At 39.9% G+C, this 24408-nt stretch overlaps 1 protein-coding gene across 2 annotated transcripts in view; it reads left to right on the top strand.

Annotated features, from left to right (window-relative positions):
- The window catches only part of KLF12 (KLF transcription factor 12), a 244941-nt gene that overhangs the window by 81654 nt on the left and 138879 nt on the right, over window positions 1-24408 (top strand). For both annotated transcript variants that reach the window (XM_034074351.1, XM_034074350.1), the window contains exon 3: window positions 19297-19386. In XM_034074351.1, coding sequence (XP_033930242.1) covers window positions 19297-19386 — 90 coding nt within the window. The remainder of the gene's footprint in view (window positions 1-19296; window positions 19387-24408) is intronic.

The raw sequence follows: 24408 nt of genomic DNA, 5'->3' as shown, positions 1-24408 counted from the left end.
ATTAGGGACTGTAGTGATAGGACAAGGGGGAACGGGTTGAAACTTAAACAGCAGAGGTTTAGACTGGATCTAAGGAAGAAATTGTTTGCTGTTAGGGTGGTGAGGTACTGGAATGGGTTGCCCAGGGAGGTAGTGAATACTCTATCCCTGGCAGTGTTCAAGACCAGGTTGGATGAAGCCTTGGGTGATATGGTTTAGTGTGAGGTGTCCCTGCCCATGGCAGGGGGGTGGAACTAGATGATCTTGAGGTCCTTTCCAACCCTAACTATTCTATGATTCTATGATTCCTTTCAACTTAGTCATTTTGCTGGATGCTTCTCTCTTCCAGTAATCGGTAGACAGGAGTGAGCATATCCATGGGGCAGTTCTTCCCATGGGATTTCTGTGTCCTCCCTGGAAGAACAGGAATCTCCTCTGCCTGTAAGCTATGCTGGTGCAGACGTGGCTTCACTTGACTGGACTCATTCTCCAGCCTTTGGGTTTTGAAAGCATCCCTGAACGTCTGTGCTCCTGCAGCCTGAGCTCCCTACTGTAGCACGTTCTCATGGGAATGCAAGAGCAGTCACCGAGCTCATTTCACCTTTTATTTCTACAGCACTTAAAGAACAATTATACTAATTCTAATAATGACTAAATTTATACTACTCCAGGGAGGGAAGCACAAGGCATTGAATTTCAAAGCTGTTTGACAAGACCATTTTGATGTGTGTATTTTCAGAAGTATGACACAAGTTTCCAAAGCGCCTAATGGGGAGAAAAATGTTTAAATCCATTCTCTTAGGTTTTTTGTTTCCAAGAAGCTGAACACTATTCAATTCATTGGCCATGATCCGTCAAAAAGAAAACCAAAAAGTCCCAACAAATTTAAACCAGACATTTATAGGACTTACTACTTCTGCTGTTTCATAATAAGCTGTTTCTGGTTATTAGTTATCAGGATGTAAGTCTTTGCATGGGGAAAAGGGTATTTCTCTTTTAGGAGGTATTAATTCTCTGTATCACGAAGCAGCCCAGCTAACTGCATTCTGGAGTTAATCTTCTCAATGAGAAGGGAAAACACCTGTGGTTCTTGGTCTGCACAGTGATGCTGATTAAGATACATTGAAGCGGAAACTGAAATACTGCATATGCTTTCTTGTTTTCCTTTTCCTACATACCTGACAATAAACATTTAGTGCTAGAAATAAATGCATTGGATTTTATTGTTTCTGACATGCAGTGGAGAGAACAATATCAAACAATGGCAATTTGTCACTTTTCATATGAAGGCGTAGAAGAACGTGTTAGAATTCAGTAGCTAGCACGTAACAAGAAGGCAGTTGTATTAATATGGATATCCACTGCTAACAGACCTGAATAATGATTCCAATGGATACAGTATTTCATATACCCAAGGACATGTGTCTAAAAGAGAAAATAAGCTTTAGATATTAATCTAAATCTTGACCCTCTCTTACACTTCCCACATGGCACTTCATGTGTACTCCTGGTGATTCATTAAGTCTTTCTTGTGCAGAGGTTCAGTGATGAGGAAAGGGCAAGTTTTCTGCTTTGTGGCTGTCACCTTCTTTTGAACTTTGCTATTTATGTAAGTTTTTTGTTGTTGTTTCAGTTCAGTTTGATAGCATTCTGCTAGAGCTGTGATTGCTGCAGTCAGCTGTGATGGACACGTGGCCATAGCTCAAATGAAAACAAAAGCCTTTGCTATCAAACATTATAAGTAAATATGTACCGAGTTTCCACCTTAATTTCTAAGTAATATAGAAGTGTTTTAGTATTTTTATTAGCAAAACCAAAAACCAAACCCAACAAAAAAGATATTCAAGAAATAGTGAAATTCAAAACATTATTTTCTCCTGTTTTTAGAGGAGAATGTGCAACCCCAAACATGTGGAATTAAGTTTGAGTTTCATTTCAAACTGTATGTCTTTGGTTATGAAGAGAGATGAGAGTGAGAATCTCTCTTGCAAACTAAGAAATAAGGAGTTTCTGTTGGTCTTAGGAAGAGGAAAATTAACTTAGATGTGTAGGTCGTCTTAAAGTGCAGTAGAACTGAGATGCTGTTTGCTGAACTACTCTTTGGAGATTTACATAATGGATGAGATACAGGAGCTCCAGGCGGAATGACAGTGGAGTTTATTTTATCACAGAATGTAAAACAAGTGAATTGCCTTAATAATCTCTGCAGAAAGCAAGGATAATCTTTTTTTATGTGCAGAAGGAGAGCCAGAGAATTCATAATACCCTGGCTATTCAAGTACAAGGAGCCAAACTTTTCTTCTGAATAATCTGGATCTTTTAACTGCAGACTGTCTTATTCTGGACTTTTAAAGCTCTTCAGGAGTGGCAAGCAATGTGTACCTGTCTATGAAAATACAGCTTTTGCACAGTAAAAATTACAATCTGATGATAATTCATGGCTAGATAAAAGAGGCTCATAAGAGGCTGGGTAATTATCCTAACTGCTATGTATTTAAATATATGGAAAGCATTTATGAACCAAGCTCACCTGCTATTTATTTTTATAATGGTAATGATAATAATTTCAGAAGTTTTAGAACCTTCGTAATTTCGAAGTGGGTGTATGTTGGAAAGAAGTTTTAATATTAACATGAAGAAGTTTCAGGCGGTAATTCACTCAAACCAGTTCACCCAGTTTGGTTGGTGTGGGTGATTTTTTCTGTCTTAGCTTATGAGCATGGAAAATGGACAAAGGAACACTGGAAAACTAGGATATCTAAAAGTAAATGGTAATAACAGCATCCAAGTACTATTGTGTGCTTCTCAACCATGTATTTGGCTTTCAGTAAGAGTTTGACTATTGCTTTACTCTGAATATAAATGTGCCATTACTGTTCAATCTGTAGCAGCAGTTTGTTATGATCAAGGCTACTTACCACTTTTGCCTGAAGGAAGAGATTTACTGTTTGGCATAGCAGGTTTCCAGAAGGCTGACTGATGTCCTTAGTTTCTGGTTTCTGTGAGCTATATGCTGTTTAGGAATTCTTTTGTATTAACCTTATGTCAATCGCTACTTCTTTTAGAAGAGTCTGGGCAAGTAAGTTGTTGTACATGATGAACATAGGCATTTATTTGCCTAATATGAAACCAGGTTGTTGGGGAAAAAAATGATAATTTCATGAATGCAGCATTCCATGAGCAAGGGTTTGTTTCTGCTTTTGTTCATGAAAAAACTTAGAATATTTTCAATTATTTCAGTAGTTACGGACAATACCTAGTCAGTCTACCAAGTAGGCTGCACTCCACTCTCAAATCCAGGATGCAGGCTGGGATCAGTTCTGCCAAATTTACTCTGGATACTGGATAGTGATTCTTATTTATCAATTGATGTACAAAGTTAGATTTTTCTTTTTACTGATTTCTTTTTTCTGTCTGGGTTTCTAGTAAATCTTATTTTCTGTTGTTTAGTCCTAAGTCTGTATCAGCTACAGTTACTGCAGTGTGCAAGGGAGGGCATCAAAGTGGTAACTTCGTTGTGTATATTTGCTGGGGTCTGTCCACGTTGCAGCCTGGTGGGATCAGAGACCGAGGAATGTTTTATAAGGACAGAGTTGTTTTCATCAGAAAGTGTTCTAAACCACTGAAATTCTTCCACTGTGGTGACTCTGAACTCTCTCACATGGGGATCTTTAGAGTAAATAAATAGAAGATCACACCAGGCAAATGTGATTTAAAGTGTCTCTAACTGTTCCCCAACCAGTGCTAAAACCCTAAATAAGATACGAGCAAGGCAAGTGTAGGGGAAAAGTTCACTTCAACCTCCAGACTTTCCGAAACATTATGTAGCTATGTAGCACCAGACTCTTAAGGACACAGAAGAGGATCTTGAAGAATCATGGTGTCTGAAGAAGCCCTCTTGGTGAGGACAGCTTCCTCCCACCCTGCTTCTCCACAGTGTACCTTACTTTGGGCTGTCTGTACATTCATCTCAGGGAGAAGTCTCTTTCCTAATCGAACCATAAGTGACCTGCTGATATTGCCTCCATGCCTATCTAGAAAGTCAGGAAAAGAAAAACCAACATTTTTCCATTGGTGGTTGAGATAACATTGCATTTGCAAAGGAACCTAAGTGCTGGCTAGCATGGCTGTAGTTGTTTTGTTAAATTGTTTGTTTAGTTAAATTTTTGCAACTTGAGCTCAAGATTTTTAATTTTCAAAGGGGAAAAAGAGTAAGCTTCTACTGTTTGTTGTGCTGTAGTAGCATGGAAACGTCTGCTTCCTTCACTTATTTCTGAGATGGCAGCTCAAGAATGCTTACTGCACTTAAACTGATGAACCTGTGTGCCTTGCTAATGAGGAGTGAAGCTGGGCGTTTCCATCCTGCATCAGCTTGGACTGCTTTGAACCTGAGCATGTAAAGTACTTAACTAGTATGTGCCTTGCAAATGTCAACAGACGTTATCCAAGCCAGGCATAAACCTTTACACCTGACCTTAGAGTGGGTATATGGCAGGTGATAATGGTAAAAATCTGAAGGATTATTTGATAACCTATTTAAAAGGCTTCTTTTGCCTGAGAAGGGCTCTGCAGGCAGGGCTTGATAATTAGATATACTCAGAACAGTGTCAACAGTGATCTCTTGAATTAGTCAGTAGTTCCTCCTAGTTGATCCGCAGTATGACTTTCTTTTTTTTCATCTTCCCAGTTCTGGTGTATTCAGGTTAATACTTAACTGTGTATCATAGAATAATAAACATAATCCTTTAATCATCTAAGAATTCTTTTGGGTTGAAAACAAATTCAGAGCTCTGCTGATTTGGGGCAAATGGCCACTCACAGAGAGTTGTTATTACTTAAAAAAAACCACCAACAACCAAACCAACTGACCCCTCCCCCCCCAACCAGCAATAAAACCAAACCAACAGAAAGCCCAACAAAAAACAAGCCTCCAAATCCCACCAGAATGTTTCATAGGCTGTTTTAAACATAAGAATAAATTATTATAGATTTCCACGATTTTCATGCAACAGTGGAAAATTTATTATTCCCAGTGCCAAACAGGTGATAGATTTTTTTTTTTTCTGTAATTCTTGAAATGAAGGATTTATTAATGTCTTCAGACTGTATGAAATGTACTTCCACATACGTAAAGCATACACAGGAACACAGAAGTTGGATGGAGTCTCAGTGTTGATTGTGCTGAGCCAGGGGATAGACAGCACCAACAATGACATAGATTTGGTGTTTTTCATCACAAAACATGAGCTGGGTACCTGCCATAGATACTATAAGCTGAAGTCCTATCATGAGTGAAGAAAATGTGTATTTTCCTGAAAGAATTCTTAGAATTCTTTTTTACTTTACATGTTGAACTGGAGACTTGGCATGAGCTTTTAATGTGAAAAGCATTCTTGTAGATCAACCTCATTGATTGAGGGAATTATTCCCTAGATTTGTGTCCAGCATTATTCAGTGTCTGATAACCACTGCTCTTGCAACCACTGTGGCTGTGATTTTAGTGGTTAGAATTTTTTAGTAATGTTTATTGAATTTCAGCATCCAGAATAGTGATGGAGGCAGTTTGTCATATTATTAATGTTAGCGGTCCAGATCTCTTCAGAAAGATGCAGTGCATATAACACTCTATGCCTGTGCAGAAGTTGGTGCTTAAAAAATATGAGCAGCTTAACCCATCCGGTTCTTGTGGTGCAAAGTAAATCTAATAAAAGCATTTTATTGTGTGAGACATAGTTAGTGTGGTCAGGAAATCGTTTTCATCATTTCACACACTGTGTAAGTAAGCCATGTGTTGGGAATAAATATGTGATTTATACAGGCACAATATCTTCTTGGGTCCTAATGAGAAATGTTAAATATATTAAGATGACACAAGGCCTGACACACTCTATAAAGGCTATGTATGATGCCAAGCAACCAGTTATCTCAGTGCATTATTTCTCAGAAGCCTTGACATGGGTAAGGTCACTATACATTTTTAATGAGGACATGATGCTAAGTTATAAAAAAATAATACAAATAACAATATTTTGTTAGATCTTCCTTCTGCGTCATGTGTAATCAGGTGCAGTGACTTAAAGAACACTAATGAGGATTTAAAGACCCAGCAGGGGCACATTTAGCAGTCACACACAATTCTGTCAAGTGCTTTTGCACAGGGCACCTCTGAGGCAAGGTGGTGTTCAACAGCAGGTAGGAATGTATAGTTTTATTGTATAGCTTGGTGTAATACTTCTGCATTTTTTTCAGTGAGAATAACAGTAACCTGCAGTGTTCTGGTGCTTTGCCAGGCACTGTTTGTTAGGCTGTGATTTGTGCCATTCATTAAATCAGCTAGCAATGGTTGTAAGGAGGGACCAACCGTATTGCTGCGTTTTCAGTGATTGAGTAATGGCTGAGGGAAACAAAGGAAGAGGGCTCTGAAGGTGTCGTTTGAAGTCCATGCTAAGCTGTGGGTGCCATGTGCTGACCATCCCATTTAACTCTGGTCTAAATCACAGCAAGTTAAATGCTGCAGAAGAATAGACAGTGGCCCACCTAGCTTAAGGTCTGGTTTTGGCAGTGATCTGTACCAGGTACTTCGCAAAAGAATGTCAACTCATTCTTGAGTACAAGTCTTGAGACTGGAATCCCATGTGTTAGAGGTTCAATTTTCGTGGTTTTGGCATAAGTTAAAGAAAAGACATAGGAATATAAACATGACTGTTTTCTGTCAGAGCAAAGGATTGCCTACCTTGTATGCTTTCTCTAGCAAGAGTCAACAACAAATGGGTGCTTAGGGAAAGGATGTAGCAAAGTTGTGTGTGAGTGATGGTATTGCCCTGGTACATCTTCCAAGTTTGCAAAAAAAATACGGGGCACAGATGCTTCCATAGCCAGAGGCTGTATTTGTATTTTTATGTTTGGTAGCTCTTGATAAACAAATCTGTAAGAAAGTCCAATTGGTTTTGAGCCAATTTCCAGCTCATCAGACAAGTGGGCTTGTCAGGAGACCAGCTTCTCTAAGTGAGGAAGTCATGGCTTCCAGTGCAAACCCCATTGATTCCAGTACAAAAAGGCAGCATATTGCAGGAGGTGGTTAAGACCTGACTGGGCATAATCATGAGCAGCCTGGTCTGACTTCAGAGCTGCACCTCCTTTGTGCTGGAGGTTGAACTGGAGACCTGAGACACCTTCACACCTAAATTATCCTCATATCCTAAGAAAAGACCCCCTTGGCTACTGCACTCATTGTTCCGCAGATTTTTCATGTTTTCATGATTTTTCATGCTGTAAAATGATGTGTTATAAATTAATCACTTTTCTTTTCCCTAAGCACGCACTCAGGTATTTTGTTCATAACCTTATTTTTGTGTCCAGTATGATTTGCTGTATATAACAGGTTTGATCTCTGAATTTTAAAGATGCTATAATGAAAGTTCAAAGTATCTGTTAATGTATGCTATATGTGCTACTCAGTATCTGTGTTTATGATCTTTTTCTGCCATTTTTATGCCTATACCCATAGTTACTTAAAATACTCAAAATCTTGAAGTTACACAGTTATTTTAATAATTGGCAGTATTTTTGTTCATGTGCAGTTCAGTGTATTTTGTAAATGTGTTTGAGGAATCACAGCTTTGCTGAGAATCTGTGGGAAATGCGTGTTGGTGACATTTGAAACTTGTTAATTAGAAAATCTTCACACTTAATTAGAATTGCCTTTAAAGTGGACCCTGGTTCCACAGTAATTTATTGCTTGTGGGATCTAATTTGACAATTTTGTATATAAGCATTTTGGTCATCCTGTCTTGGGTAAAGAAGTATCTCATGTGAGCAGATGAGTATCAGCTTCTATCTAGAAGCTGATATAAGCAGTTTGAGAGCAGTATGTTATTGTAAACATATTTTTCCACATAATGAGGTGGGTACTTAGAAATTCTCATTCATGAAGTGCTTTGTAGTTGCCGTGGCTGTACCCAGGACAGTAGTTCATTCACTAAGTGAGCAAAAGTCAAAGTTTTCCCTATTTTTTGAAATGTACTGAGTACTACTGGCAAGCCTTAATATTATCTCAGGAGTTTACATTGAAGCCTGTGGGGAGCAGGAAATCTCCAAGTGATGTTAAATAGGACAGAGATGGGGTTGCGACAGGATGTTAAATATTTGCATGGTGGGAGTTTCATCAGAACGTACACCCTTTCTTTTGAAATGTCAGAATAAGCAGTTTGTTTGTTCTATGGTGAGAAGCACATAAAGCAATTGCCATTCCTCTGAGGCACTGTGCAAAGGGTGTGGGGAAAGGTGATAGAGTAATGTACAGCTTTGGGCAAAGAGTCTGCCTTTCACATCTCATCATTCAGCTTTAATTATTCCTGTGTTATTTTGGCACGTGCACGAATCAGATGATCTTTACGTGCACTTTTGCAAACACCAGCTCTCCGCCTATGCTGCTGCTCTGGGAGAGCTGCTAGGGCGAAGGTTGCATCACAACTCTTCCTAGCAGCTGGAATAGGTCCACTGGAAGAATATTTCTGGTTTCATTGCTTATTGCCTGTCATACGTATGACTTCACAAGTAAGCCAGGGCAGGTGGTTTCTGAGATCCTGTGAGAAACGGCTTTGCTCTTTGCAGGTGTGTCCTGTGGTATCTGGCATTGAAGAGTGCAGCTGCATGCAGTCATAATCTCCTCCTTCTCCTTCTCCCTTCTTTCAGGGCCACAGTCAATTTGCTCTGTTGTGTAGCTGGCAGTACAACAACCTGAGCTGGAAACAAGCAACGAACTTCTGGGTACAAGGGGTTCTTATGGGTGCCATACACTACTCTGTCTTTAATGGCAATGCCCTCCCCCGAAAAACAAACAAACAAACCCCAACAAAACAAAAACCTAACAGAAAAGCTTTAAAAAATAGCTTATGAACAAAGTAAATCTGAAATAAATCACAGAATCATAGAATCTTTTAGGTTGAAACAGACCTTTAAGGTCAAATAAGGCTTAACAGAATTTTCTAAATTTTAGCAGTTGTATATTTAACCCAGAGGGGGAAATCTGACTTTTCCTGGTTGCCTTTTGGTTCTGCCTCTATGATGGAGCTCTCAGATAAGAGAGGAACACTTCTGCTGGCTAAGAGCAATGTCATCTGCTTAACATTTCCATGGCCCTGCTGCTAGAAGACAGCTAGGCATATTTAATGACAGCCTTACTTTGTATTTCTCATATTCAGAGGATACAGTTTGCAATGTCTGTAGTTTATAAGAAGTCAGCTTTTGGCTCTGAGATTCAATGTATCACTATATTTTATCTTAGGGGAGGGAAGATGACACCTGGAGGAGCAGCAGTTTTCTCCCCCTGCAAAGGGTTGAGCATGATCCACTGGCCAGCTTCCCCCCACCCCCTCACGCCAGGCGTACAGTGTCCTTGGTAGCATGTTTGCTTTCCTTTGAACCCAGGATGAAAAGGGCTGTTGTAATTTATAGAGAAAGCTACAGTGTCCAGGCTTAAGCCTCTTATGGGGTTGTTTCACAGATCCCTTTGGGGCTTTATGATCACGGACTTGAAGGTGCTGTCGCTTTGAGGTGATGGTCCCTTTAGGATGCTGGGAGCGATGGAGTTGAGCAGACTCTGTAGATGGCATCCTGGCTTTTTGGCACAGAGTGGCTATGTTTGGTCATTTGGACTGCCACACAACATCTTGGATCATAATTTTGGATTTAACCATGGCTACTGCTACGTGCTAAATGTTCCCTTAATTCTCCAGCACACAGGGCCCATGTTGTATCTGTCCTACTGGAAGCAGACTTTTTCATGTTGGCAGGTGGGGAGAAAGCGTGCCAACCAGCTCCCCATGCTTTCAGCAGCTCATTTTCCTACCAGGACAGAATTCAGGATAAAGTTTTAATCACTATATATTTACTCATAAGCTCCTGGGCAATGCCTTTTATCACTCATTTGCTCAGCAAATACTCAGAATTTAGAGAACAAATACAGGAACATTTTGTCAGATGGCAGAATTATTCCCCTGACGTTCTACTGATGTTGCATACTGCTTCCAGCATCAGAAGTTAATTAAAACATGTTGTGACCTAAGACTTACTTTTTTATTATCTAAACTTTGATTTTAGTTTTTGGTAAAAGCAGAAGACAGGACTTCTTGAATGAAATCCTGAACTGAAACTGTTCTCACCAGCTGTTCATGCAAATTTCATATCAAGTTTCTAAACTGAGGCAACAAGCTGCATAATAATAAAATTAACCTTTAGGTAGTATATGTTTTAAGTAAATTTGATCAATATAATGTTTGTAGGACTATGAAAATTCTTTTATATTTCCCATTGTGGTTTTTTTTGGGGGGGTGGTGAGGTTTGTTTTTAATTTTAAGCCTCATATTCTTCAAACTCTTCTCCAAACTCAAGAACAGTTGAGATAAGAAAGCAGAAAAACACTTTGGAAATTGAGTAGAAGTATTTTAAAATCACTTGAATTGTAACTGTGGTCAAGGAGAAGTGTCAGTCTAGACCAATTACTGGGGTGGGGTGTGAGTTAGAGTCATGAATTTCCACTTGCTAGCAGTCGTCACTGTTTTGCTGTGCTTTAAAACCCAAAAGAAACAGTTGAGTTTATCTTACTATTCTACATCATGAAGTGTTATGAAATGTGTCCTTCGTTTAATTAGTTCTAGTGTAAAGAGAAAGACAGTGCATTCTTTTTCCAAACTTATTCTTTCTTAAGTATATATGTCTCCTAAATGATGGCTCTTTTGTATCTCTCTCTTTCTGTTGTTTTTGAGGGTCTTGGTTATTTTTTACTTAACTAGGACTTCTAAGGTAACGAAAACCCACAAATACTTACCGAACCATTGGCATTCACAAAAATCTTATCAAATAGTCTGTGGATGTTGTATTAGAAGGAAAACAGTGAAGCTGTTAATGCTGATAAAAGTTAAATGTATGGCTCTGGTGTAATTACTGTTACTTTTAACATCTTGTGTCTGAATTACATACTGTAGGAGTGACTCTTTGTAGAGACAGCTGCAAGTGACAAGAGAGCAAGGTGATGTAAAAAGATTTTAATCAGTCTTAAGCTCACAGGGTTGCCTGCTGAGTCTGAGAAATAGCAGATTTGCCTCTAGTTGCCAGTGCCCTTGATGCTTTTGTTACCTGGAAGCTGACCACATCAGTTCTATTTTTATTTGCTAAAATCAATTTAAACGCAAACAGACTGAAAAGGCTTCAGAAGCAAAACATGACATCTTGTTTCTCTTCACTGAATGTTGTCTGGACTTGAACTTTCTCCATAGAGACAGATTTGTGAAAATATCTAGCAAGTTGAAACATAGCTACATCTGTAGGGATCTGGCTGCTTAACAACTTTCAGAAACCTACTGTCTGCAAAATTAGTATCTTTTTTTTCTAAGGGATCTAGGCACTGGAATAGGAATTAAAGAAGCATATGTGGCATGTGTACATCTTTGTGCTTGTAGCAGGAAGATTCAGTCGAACATGATCTGTTGAATCAGATGAGGATGTCAGCAGGACAATATGAGTTGAAAGCCAACTGTTGCACATGCTTTTCAGGCACTGGCAGCATGAAGTTGATGGGCTCTATCTGGCATGCACAGTTGTAAATAAGAGGCCACACTCAGAGGGCTTCCTGAAAAGCTTAGAGCTATGATCTCCGTGATCACTGGTTGCCATACAGATCCATGTCCGTGATAGACATATGCCCACACCTAGACTGCCCTCCTGCCACAGTTTCCTATGTCACGAGATAATGTATGGAATTTCATGCACTGCATTTGGGTCCACCCTGAGCTCTGTTCAGGGCTAACAAGCAGACCAGAGAGAGGTATGTAGATCAGTGAGAAATAGTCTTGTTAGCTTTAGTTAATTATTCTTCCCCCCTATTCTGAGCTGCTGTGCTAACATACTTCCAGAATTCCATTGCTGTGGTGTTTAAAACTTTCAGGGTTTTTTAGGTAAGATATAAACTGCAGCGTGTATGTCCATATTGTTCACCCAGGCTTTTGCAAACTCTGCATTCTCTTCTCACTAAAGAAATTACATTTTGAGTTGAAATGAATTCAAATTAATCCCACCCAGTTTCGCATGGAAACAGTATGACGTTTAAGGCTTCACTCTACTTTTTTTTTTCAAGAAATTGTTTTAGTTTTCCTTGAAGCATCAATAAATCATAAAAGTATTGTAAAAACTATAATTTTGTTTTCTGGTGAATTTGATTGGAAATTCAAGTTTGGAGTAGAATGCAGGACTACCAGAATCTCTGCTTACATTATGAACATTTCACACAGCCATAGACATAATTACATATGATGAAGATCTTATGGCAAGACATGGGCTGTTAACCCTGATTCCCTGGCAGAACTCCCAGCTGAGTGATAATCTTCTAGCCACATAAATTTACTTTTATTTTCTATTAGATAGTTGTTTCCTTCACTTTTGGAATGAACTGCTTTTATACTTACTGTGGCAATGTTAACTGCTACGCTTTACCCTAGAGATAACTACATTTAAGTGACTAACAAATCTCATTGTATGGTATATAAAGGTCTTCAGGAGGCTGACATAGTAGAAAACAGTGATTCTTTCCTGTGGGAATTTGGAAAGAAGACATTCTTCTTGGCTTCTTTTCCCTATGGAGATAGTTTTGAGAAGGGGTGGTAGTCTTTCCTTCTTCTGTTGTCCTTTGAAACAAAGAGAAAAAGCAATTTCAGACTTTGGAAATCTTACCTAGTTGTATCTTTAAAAGGATCTGTCTTATCTTCAAAAGCTTTGCTTTCAGTAGATCACTTCAGATTCTTTTTTGCCATGAGATGTTATGCTGTTGCTTTGACTGATGGATGACTTCAGTATAGTAGTGTAAGTAAGTAATAACACAGATTTTGGTATTCGTGTTCAGAAAAATCAGCAAGGTAATCTTATTGCTTCAAGTGATGCAGTCTACTTTGTGCTTAGTTCAGTGGTGTTTCTAAGATACCTGTATGAAAAAGGAAAACTTAAAAATTTATATTTCTATCAAAAACACTTTTCACAGAAGTAATTTTGGAACTATAAAATGAGAATACAATGGTGAATTAAGAAATTACTAAATGTGTGGAGAACTTGTGTAAAAGTAAGTAGAGTATGAGGTAGGGAAAATTGTTAAGTCATAGCTATGAGACAAAAAGACTGCTTAAGGGCTGTTCTCAGCTATTAGCTGTTCAAACCTACTCCACTTAAACTTGAAACTTTTTGCTGTAGCTTGAGTGTTGAATTTGAGACTGCTTTTCCCCCAGCTGATACTTCATTTCTCAAAATTGAAAGTGTGTTGTGTTAGAGGTTAAGCCTTTATGGAAAAGTAAAGGAAGACTGGGAATGAAGTGGGGCCTGGGAAGAAGGTGGGGGGAAGTGTTACAGTTTTTGGTTTTGTATCTCATCCAACTCTTTTTCAATTGGCAGCATATTAAATTAATTTTCCCCAAATCAAGTCTGTTTTGTCTGTGGTGGTACTTCATAAGTGATCTCCCTGTCTTTATGTCAACCCATGGGCTTTTTTCATCTGAAGTGTGAGAGTGGCTGGGTGGGCATCAGGCAGCCAGCTAAGTTTAGCCCACCAGAGTTATGAAGCATTGAATTGTCAGCAGAATGTTTTCAGTGTCTTATGGAAAAGTTCAGAACCATCAGTGGTTTTGTCTTGCCAGTGTACAGATCGTCAACATGACTAAGTAAGCCCATTACCTTCATTAGTGACAGCAGGAACTAGCATCATTAACCTTGCTTCTGTATATCTCTTGTGTTCCTGAGAAGAAACGAGATGGCTGTCTTATAGAGGAACGTAAATGTTTGCTGATCCATGCAGAAAATGTGATCTGAGTTCTGGATGCTCTGAAGCCTAAGCTCACTGCTTTCTTTCTAGGGTTGTGCCATCACAGTAAGCCAGGTCTAGAAGAGCGTAGTTTCACTTCTCACGCTTTAGTACTGAGCAGCTAGAGGGTTAAATCTTGGAGAATGGGAGAGAGAGCTGTGGTGTGGGATGGGGATGTGCAGTTTCTGTCATCCTGCGTTTAGAAGAAATTATTGAGGAGGTTAGGGATGTCTTTGGTGGTGTCTCAGGCCAGGAGGTTGTGGCATCAGCTTATAGAATCATAGAATAGTTAGGGTTGGAAAGGTTCTTAAGATCATGTAGTTCCAATCCCCCTGCCATGGGCAGGGACACCTCACACTAAACCATATCACCCAAGGCTTCATCCAACCTGGCCTTGAACACTGCCAGGGATGGAGAATTCACAATTTCCTTGGGCAGCCCATTCCAGTACCTCACCGCCCTAACAGTAAAGAATTTCGTACTTATATCCAATCTAAACTTCCCCTGTTTAAGTTTTAACCCATTACCCCTTGTCCTGTCACTACAGTCCCTAATGAAGAGTCCCTCACCAGCATGCCTATAGGCCCTCTCCAGATACTGGAAGGCTTCTGCGAGGTCTCCATGCAGCCTTCTCTTTTCCAGGCTGAACAGCCCCAACTTTCTCAGCCTGTCTTCATAGGGGAGGTGCTCCAGTCCCCTGATCATCCTCGTGGCCCTCCTCTGGACTTCTTCCAACAGTTCCATGTCCTTTTTATGCTGAGGACACCAGAACTGCACACAATACCCCAAGTGAGGTGTCAGGAGAGCAGAGGAGAGGGGCAGGATCACCTCCTTCGACCTGCTGGTCACATACCTTTTGATGCAGCCCAGAATACTGTTGGGTTTCTGGTCTGTGAGTGCACACTGAAGCTGGCTCTTGTTCATTTTCTCATCAACCAACACCCCCAAGTCCTTCTCCTCAGGGCTGCTCTGAATCCCTTCTCTGCCCAACCTGTAGCTGTGCCTGGGATTGCTCTGACCCAGGTGTAGGACCTTGCACTTCACAAGCATGTCAAGGTCCCTCTGGGTGGCATTCCTTCCCTCCAGGTTGTCATCGGCAAACTTGCTGAGGGTGTACTCAATCCCACTGTCCATGTCACCGACAAAGATGTTAAACAAGACAGGTCCCAACACCGATCCCTGAGGGACACCACTCATTACTGGTCTCCAGCTGGACATTGAGCCATTGACCACAACTCTTTATCTGTTATTAAAAGTTTGCAGCATGATTCTCAAACATACAGAATGGTTTGGGTTGGAAGGGACCTTAAAGATCGTCTGATCATTTAGTTCCAACCCCCCTGCCATGGGCAGGGACACCTTCCACTGGAACAGTGTTGCCTTGAACATTGCCAGGAATGGAGTGTTCACATCTTCCTTGGACAGCCTTTTCCAGTGCCTCATCACTCTCACAGTAAAGAATTTCTTCCTTATACCCAACCTAAATCTTCCCTGTTTAAGTTTGAAAAGTTTAATTTGGTTTCTAAGTTAAATTTGTCTTAGCCAAATTAAAAACTTGGCTACAAAGCCATAGTACCCTTCTCATGATTTGAGCCAAATTTTATAATGGCATAATTTATAATTAAATAAGTACTGCAGGATGCTGGTGTGGATTTGGACCAGGATTAGATATGAAGTTTAGTTTTATTTTATGTTCCTCTAAAGTAGCTGAAGATAACTTGATTAAAACTAGCAACAGAAAGACATCCCATTAAGAAAATGCCAGTTGTAGTTGCAGGGATACTGTACTGGAAATGCAGGGCCTTTTAGGAGGAGGGAGAGTCTTGTTATTAGACTGATTGCCATAACTCCTCAGAAGAAGAGCTTGTAAGCCTGAGAGCTTATCAGTCTTCTGTAACAACTGCTCTAATAGCAGCTGCCCATACGGACCTGGGTATGATTTGTGTTTTTAATTAATCCTTCAAGGGATTAAATGCCCATAAGTGATTAGTGAAGAATTTAATGGATGGCACCAAGAAAGAGAGGTTGATCTCTTTTAGGGTGAACTAGTTTATTTATCCAAAAGAACAGATGTTTTGGTAAGTTCATGCAGTGTTTGGCTTGATTACATGCCTGGTTTAGGACATCCATCAGCTATGTGTTTTACGAAGGTGGGTAGGGATGGGAGGTAGGAGAACAGAAAAGAAAGAGCTGTCAGGTCACCTTCACCTGGGCAATTTTGGGAGCTGGAAGTTAGCTGCTACAGGTGATGAAGAGACCTGAGTGAGCCGGGGGGGATTGTGGCCTGAAAAACACATTGGTGCAATACATTATGTTGTCAGTCTCTGCTGGTGGGCCTCCTGAGTGTCATCAGTTAATGCAGGACACTGGAGCAGCCTGGCCTCACTACGGTGTGGATGTTCCATCTGACTAGCTGACCAGAGAGGCTCCTGGGGAAGCTCAGTTCACACCCCAAGGCCCATAGGGATGCTTTAGGTATGCAAACCACATCCTATTTGCCGAATGGCTTTGGGCATACTGTAGCAGAAATGCTGGATATGGCAGGAGAGCACAGTTTGGAAATATGAGCTCTCTGGGCAACTGTTAGGCTAAACCTGTCATCCATATGTATAGCACACAGACTGGGTCTATCTACTCAGCTATTACCAGGCAGTGACTCCCTAGGCTGTGTCACACAATGATGTTCCAGTTAGAAATGCAGAAGGGATCAAATAGTTTGGAAACAATCTACTTGTATGATTATTGGTACTCTGAATTATAAGTAACCCAAAAGCCAGAGCTGCTCACTGCATTCACTCGTCAGACGAGCACTCAGAACATAGCGTGCTGCTTTTAAGAAATATGATTTTAGAGAACAAAAGGGGAAGCAAGTGCTATGAAAATTTAGTTAAATGTAAATGTGTTAAATGGTACATGAACTAGTCAGGTTTTCATGATTTATCAGTTTTAAACTTCAAAGGCTCTGGTTAGCTTGCATTTTTAAAACTAATGAGTTTATCACAGCCAGTGGGGAAAAATGGTTCAAGTATATCAGCTGTAAATTGGTACAAAGCACTAAAAGGGACATTAGCCTCTAATCAGATTCTAACAGTTCATTAAACCTGCCTTTCCTCAGTGGTGCTTTGTCTTCCCTCCTCCTTCTGCCTGCACCTCCTGGACAAGCCAGCCTGGTCCCTTCATTCAGGCGGGTAAGACCTCCTCAGGGACACGAAGCAGTACCAACTCATCCTTCTTTGTCTAGGAGCTAAACAGCCTAAGGGATGCTTGATGATGGTGTATTCCTGATCTTGCTATAAAATTCAACTGTGCTGCATATAAATCAACAAGGGAGAGGGACCTCTCTGCTAGCAGAATAGGCACTGGGGGAACCAGGAATGCCAGGCTGTCTCCTGCTCTTGCTCCATCCCAAACCACATCCAAAATGCTGGAGCTCAGTGACACCCGAGGAGATCCACTTCTGACAAATAAACAGAGCACCACCCTTGCTGGGAAGAGGGATGTAAAACATGGAACAATTTCAGCTAGCTGTTTTGTGGCATTGGAGCCCTTCCTATTCTTTCCCCACCCTCATGCCTCAAACACTGAACAAAAGCCAAGGTGCACAAAATAAATTGCAAAGAAGACATAGGAAGAGCTTGTTGCTTTTTTCCCCCACTTTTTTATTTCCCTTCTTCTTATTGTTAAGCTTAAATCACAGAAGATACACAGTGGTAGCATAGAATGGACTAGGGCATTTTGACAACTTATCTTCATTCACACGTTTGAATCTGGAGGCTTTCCACTGAAAATTGCTTATTTGATCTGAAATGTTATAACTTAAGCACTTAGAGCTTTTTATGAACTAAATCAACTTTTTAAGGGAAAAAAATAGAGATTGCATTTGCAGTTGAATTTGTTTGTCTGCTTTGGCAATGAAATTCCTGCCTGCCTTGTTGTATCAAACCGTAGCTCTGTGTGCTGTAACACATGGGGTTCAAAGTGAGGGTGATAGGGATTTTAAGCAGGTCATTTGCTCTGCGGAGCACGGACATATCAGTTTGCCTTACTTGGCGTGTTATTTAAATTACAATAAAGTAAAGAAGTATACAAAAATAAGCAGTTGCTGCAATCCTTATAGCCATGAAAATGAAGATCACGGGATGAGGTGCATTAACTGAAAAAAAAAAAAAAGGAAAATATTTCATTTAATTTAAGTTTTTAAAAAGTATTTTGGAAGCTCCATTAGGACAGACCATTTTTCTGAAAACTCCTCTGAAGCAACCATGACAAGAAACAGGGCTATGAACATATTCTTTATGAATAATAGCACCATGCGGCACTGAACAGATCTGCTGTCCATGCAACACAGGGAAAGTGTTTTCCCATTACAGTGTGGTTATTGAGGACTACAAGGTAACAGAGTGGAGGTGAGTTTCCAGGCCTGAGTGCTGCCTTCCAGACAGGGCTACAGATCAGTAAGTGCTGTGAGTGAGTGACTTGCATGCAGAATGTGCTGTAGCTTTGCTGTTTGAAAAATAGCTGTGGCGTCTTTGGATTTCTGTACCGCTGACCAAGGTGTCTGCATTGGTAAGGTCAGACTATAGCGTAAGGTATAAAATGTCCTTTATTCTCTCTCTGTTGTCCAAACTAAATGGCAGCTGAAGGGGTTAGCTTTCAAAGACCAGCCTTGAGCCTTGGCTGGAATAGAATGTTGACTCAGGTTGAGGTAGTGTTTGAACTGAAGGCATAGAAGGTAGTTTTGCATGTCTCCATAAACTACTCCAGCAGCAGTGGGTTGAGATGTTCATCACAGCGGTATTGATTCAGAGAAGCACAGTTCTGCTGTTCTTTCTTCGGATTGAAACTTTTACCCTGTACTTCACATTACTACAAGGACAATGATCGTTTTTAACGTGTTTTTTTTACTTCTCTTGTGTCAGAGGTGTTTGTGTAGAGATTTTCACTGACTAATGCTGATAACAAGACAGTGATATGAGGTCTGAAGAGTTGTAGATGTATGTTAATTTATGGTGTGTGTGTGCAAAGGCCTTCACTATAACTTCTCTGAATTCAATCGTATGCTTTCTCTAGGTAATACAGAAGTACAAATATTTTGAGTGAAAACAAATATACCCAAGTACACTGCCAAAACCCCGAAGCTATTTCACAACACCCCTTTCCTTTCCAGTTCTAAAGCAAGGAATTTATATTTATGCATCTGCATGATTAATTTCAAATTAAAAAATAGTAATTGGAGATTATTTTTTCCCTGTTTCTTAAAAAGATTAGTTCTCTTTTAAGGATAACTGGAAGTATAATTTGCGGTTTTTACAGAAGTAGTCACTTGGCAGTTACTCCTTGAAATAAATATTGCATCTTCGTTAACTTCATTTCTGTTAAAAGAAACTTACGTCTGGAATATTGTAGAACTAAACCAGTGAATTAAGCTGAGTGTTTTCATCACTTTTTTGATTAACCTTGTCCTTTTTTTGCCTTAGGACATCAACGCCTTTGAGAACAGAATGTTAATGCTTGATGGGATGCCGGCAGTCAGAGTCAAAACAGAGCTGTTGGAATCCGAGCAAGGGGTAAGCAAAGGTTTCGTGCGACCTCGCTCTGTAGCATGCTGATGACTCTTCCTGAGCTTCTCTGTACTTAGCTGTTCCTCCTGTTTTACTGTCATTTTATTTTCTATGTTTCTCTTCATTTCTGCCCTTTTGGAGCACATTTTCTTGAGAGATGTACTGGTGAGCATCCAGTTTCATCTGCTGGGAACACAAACCAAGACTCTGTAGAAGACTTACTGAAATTGTCTAGGATAGCCAAGATGCTGTTGGTGTAATTTCCTGATTATTAAAAAAGAGGCAGTTTGTAAAAACAGGAAGGAATAATGGATTATTGCAAGGAAGCAAAATTCATGTCTGAGAAGCGTATACATGTCTTTGCTATTCTGCCTCCTTGGGATATTTATTATGTTGTTTCATCCTTTATATGCTTGTCCTACTCCATTTTCTGTTTGTGTAAACCTGCTTTCTTTCTGGTGGAATACTCCAGTTTATCATTATGCTAAGAGGGCTAGATGTTTCAGATGGTTAAACCTGGTGTCACATTGACTGCTGAATACAGTATAGAGATCGTGAACAGGATTTTGAGTTTTTTCAGAAATGTTTGGCATTGGAGTGGACGATTTCAGGAAAATGGAAGACTACGTTTTTAGACCCATTAAGGGTATTTTCTTACATATGTGGTAGTAATTGTGCATTAATATGAGGGCATCTGTAGTTAATGGATTTTATGTTATCATGAATCTTTGTTTCTTTGTGTGCATCTTATGTTATCTCGAAGAATCCAAGCCTCCTTACTGCTCTGAAGACAGATGCCTTCAACAAGCAGAGAGCACACTAGAGGCAGCAGTGCTGTCACCATGTAGAGAATGGGCTTTTGCTTTCCTTCTGTTGTCCCTTTTTTTAATTCCTGCTATTTTCTCAATTATTTAATTGAGAATTTACATGATATGGAAGAGAGGGAATTAACTTTCATAATGACTTAATTTGAGACTTGCAAAGAGATACCAGTTATTCAGAATGGTTTTGAGGCTTTAAGTTTGAGAAAGGAACAAAGAGCATTTAATGGAGTTCTTGCTCATCTTTCTGCCTTCTTGAGAGCAAGTACCCTCAGAAAATGCTCCAGTACAGCATAATTTAAGGCAACATAAAATGTGGACTATTGTATGAAACACAATCATGAAAAGACAGATCCATTAAAGGTAATTTTTAATACCTTAAGGATGCTTTTCATTATGTCCTTTGTCTGTAACATAAACCTTTCCCTGTATAGTTTGGAAGACAAATATTTTATTGGTATTTGCCTTTGTCTCATTTAAAATAAAGTCTATGCATATAGTTGGGTCCTTTATGGAGAATACTTCCTTTAGCAAAGTGTGATTTGATTCTGGAAGACCTATTTGGTGTCCAAGGAGCTGGAAGGAAATGAACAATTTATATAGTTTTTAATTTCCTTAGGGTTTTTTTAATAAAATTTTATGGACTTCTCTGTAAGCTGAAAATGATGTCATCATTTTCTTTTCCAGTGACTGAGCTGTTGGATAACGAGTTTGGTTGGATTTGGGATTGTAATGTGCTTTGGTACTAATTAAGTAGTGTCTGGTCAAGAGTCTCTGGCACCTTTATGACTCTTCATTAGGGAACAATCAATAAATACAAAATGAATTCTCCAGTTCACTGACAGAGGAGCTAGCCATTAGCATGGCAATTTTCCATCAAACAGCTTAAATTCTGAAGGAAAAGGTGGTTGAAACAGATGTTTAGTGTGTGCTTTGGAGACTGTTTTGAATATCTAGGTATTGGTAGACATAACAGGGACAACTGTTTGAAGGATGTGATTACCGAAAACAACATTTGGAACTGTTTGGGAAGATGAATATCATAGCTGGGAAGCATAGAATGGGAACTAAAGTGCGATCCAAGTAGTATGAATTTGAAATTAAAATGTGCGTTTGTGTTGTTCTAGTGCCCAAAGTCCCTAGTGTTGCACCTCCATCATGGCGTGTGGGTATACAGGGAGATATGATTTCTGATTTGAAAATTTGCAAACTAAGAAGGCATTTTGCTTCTTCTGAAAGTAGTGTCCAAAGCTTCATCACTTAGGGCACTGAATACCAGGCAAGACTAGTCAAACTTGTCCAAAACCTGTAGGAAGACAGTTGGATTGTTTTGCTCTTTGTGTTTGATATCTGCTATTGGCTCTAGGTTTGCTGCTAGAAACATGGTTTAAGGGTTATGAAAAGAAAATTTCATCTGTGGTTATGGGATCCTGAAAGCTGTCAGTTATGAAGGGGAGAAACCAACAGAGCCTGGAGCCACCCTGGGTGGTGAGGGTTGAATGATCAGACTAGAGAGCACAGTTTCCATTTTTGTTGTGTCAGCTACTCCCACTGCAAACCAGTTCAGTCTTTAGCTGAGGCCAAAGGAAATGAGTTGATATCTGTGTTTCAGCTGTGTCTCATGCACCAGTTCCTTTGAGCCTGTGACTAGAGGAGAGGTGGGCAGGGCTCAGTAGCTACAGCCTCCATTGATGCAGTGTAGACAAACCTTTACCAACCTGAGTACAAAAGACACTAAGCTCAAGCTAGGTGATTGTGGGAGAATGGGATTTAGGCGAGCCCATAAGGGAGACATTCCATATGAGGTAGAGGTTACTAGGCAGAGGTTACTAGGCGGATTTGGAACAAAGAAGTATTTACAAGAGAACTGGCTTTTCACTTTGCTTTGAAAAAAGTTAAAAGAGTTCTGCTTTGTTTTATCGTCACCAATTTAGAATAGTTTCATGATTTTTAGAAGGCCATCAGCGTTAGCAAGAACAGATGCTTATTTTCCCAGTGAACTACTGTCCTTAATTTTGCACAGGAGATTTAATGCAAACTATTGTTTGAGGCTTCAAGAAGACACACTGCTGCTTTAATGACTTTATCACAAATGAAAGAAAGACATTACATAAAAGATACCACATTGCCCTTTAACAAGGCTTCGTTATTATCTCCCCTACTGTGAAACAGGAGCTAGCATTGCTAATAAATTGGTAGAATTACTTTAGAAATGTGAATTTGCTTATCATTTAATATCCTCCAGTGACCTACAGCTTTAGATCTTTTGGTCTGCAGTAGAATCTTTGTATGCCAGTAGCCAGCTTCAGAGGACATGAGAAAGGTGGTCCCTCCCCCTGCAGGTGAATGCATACAAGGTGGTGTACTTCAGCAGGAAAAAGTATTCATTCCTTGGCTGTGCCAAAAACTATTCTGAAAGTAATACTCATTGTAAAAATGTATTGAGGCTATTTTAAATTAAGAGGTAATACAGACTGGGGAGTGAATTTGTTAGCTGGTGCTACTGTAAAGAAGTTAAGTTGGATAGAACTGACTGGTTTTACTGTGAAGTTTGTGAAAGTCTTATTGGTCATTGCAGGATGTGGTTCAGTTCTAAAAACTGGTACATGTGTCTGACTTACACATATGAAGTTGCACTTTCTCAAGAATTTGCAGAGTTGGTACATAAGCTTTTGTTAAAAGGAGATATGAATTTGTGACTTCTATCACACAATTAATCTTTAACTACAGAGAATAATGAACCTCTAATTTTCATCAGCCTTTTTGTTTCCAGATCTGCAATCTCATCCATTCCTCTGCCTGCATTATTTCAAATTATTATTTGAAGATTATATATTTTACTCTGAATTCACCTCCTAATTCTGCTTAATCCATCTCCATTCAATGATGAAGGGAGTGGAACACCTCCCTTACAAGGAGAGGCTGAGGGAGCTGGGTCTCTTTACCTTGGAGGAGACTGAGGGGTGACCTCATCAGTGTTTACAAATATGTAAAGGGTGAATGTCAGGATGATGGAGCTAGGCTTTTTTTCAGTGATATCCAGTGATAGGACAAGGGGCAATGGGTGTAAACTGGAGCATAGGAGGTTCCGTGTGAACATCAGGAAGAACTTCTTTACTGTAAGAGTGACAGGGCACTGGAACAGGTCGCCCAGATGGGTTGTGGAGTCTCCTGCGTTGGAGATATTCAAGGCCCGCCTGGACAAGTTCCTGTGTGATGTACTCTAGGTTACCCTGCTCTTGCAGGGGGGTTGGACTAGATGATCTTTCGAGGTCCCTTCCAACCCTTGGGATTCTGTGATCCTATGAATGACTAAAATGACAAAACCCTTTAAGAAGCCAATATTGTTTTCTGTGTCTTTTGTCTCCAGCCAGATTGTCTTGTTGTCTCATGTCTGAAGAATGCAATCCATGCTTATGTTATTATATACATAAACATGTTTTGCCTCAGCCTGGGTAATAGTGACAGAAATCTGTTCTATTTTTGTAGATTTCCAAAAGCACCTATTCAGTGGAGGATATTCTCAGTATCATATCTTGCTTCTTGACTATATAGGGAACTGTTTTGTGTTGATTCGTTCAGCTTATGTACACTATATTAGAAAAAGAAGACTTCTAGTATTTGCTGTTGTAATTTATGAATCTTTCAAATAATTGGTTTTTCTTTTCCCAAAGTACTTAATGTTTAGCACCACTGATGTGAGGAAACAAATGGCACAATGGACTAGATGATGTTTGAAGGTCCCTTCCAATGTAAACTATTCTATGATTCTATGATTCCATAACCTACAGGGCATGATGCAAAGCCATGTAGGATGTACCTAAGGAGATACAGCTATATCCCTGCGTACTGCTGGAGGGTATGTTTGCAACCCAGAAGGGTACAAGGCACATCCCAAGGGCCGCTCCTCAGCTACCTCAGTTGGATTAGTTGAAGCCAAGTGAAGCACCACAAGCTAATAAATAAATCTGGATGCTGTGTCATGTTAAGTGGTAGCTTTCATGAAGACTAAAAGGTAGCCAACACCAACTCCAACAGCTTTGCTCACAGCCAGGCATTCCTGCTGCATCCATTGCCAGTGACTGAGTGACATCAGGGAGCCCACTTGGAGTCCTGTGTGTGGTTCTGGTGTCCTCAACATAAGAAGGACATGGAGCTGTTGGAGTAAGTCCAGAGAAGGACCATGAGGATGATCATGGGGCTGGAG

Source organism: Melopsittacus undulatus, chromosome 2, assembly GCF_012275295.1.
Source record: "Melopsittacus undulatus isolate bMelUnd1 chromosome 2, bMelUnd1.mat.Z, whole genome shotgun sequence".
Lineage (NCBI taxonomy): Eukaryota > Metazoa > Chordata > Aves > Psittaciformes > Psittaculidae > Melopsittacus > Melopsittacus undulatus.
This window is presented reverse-complemented; position numbering and strand designations above follow the sequence as displayed.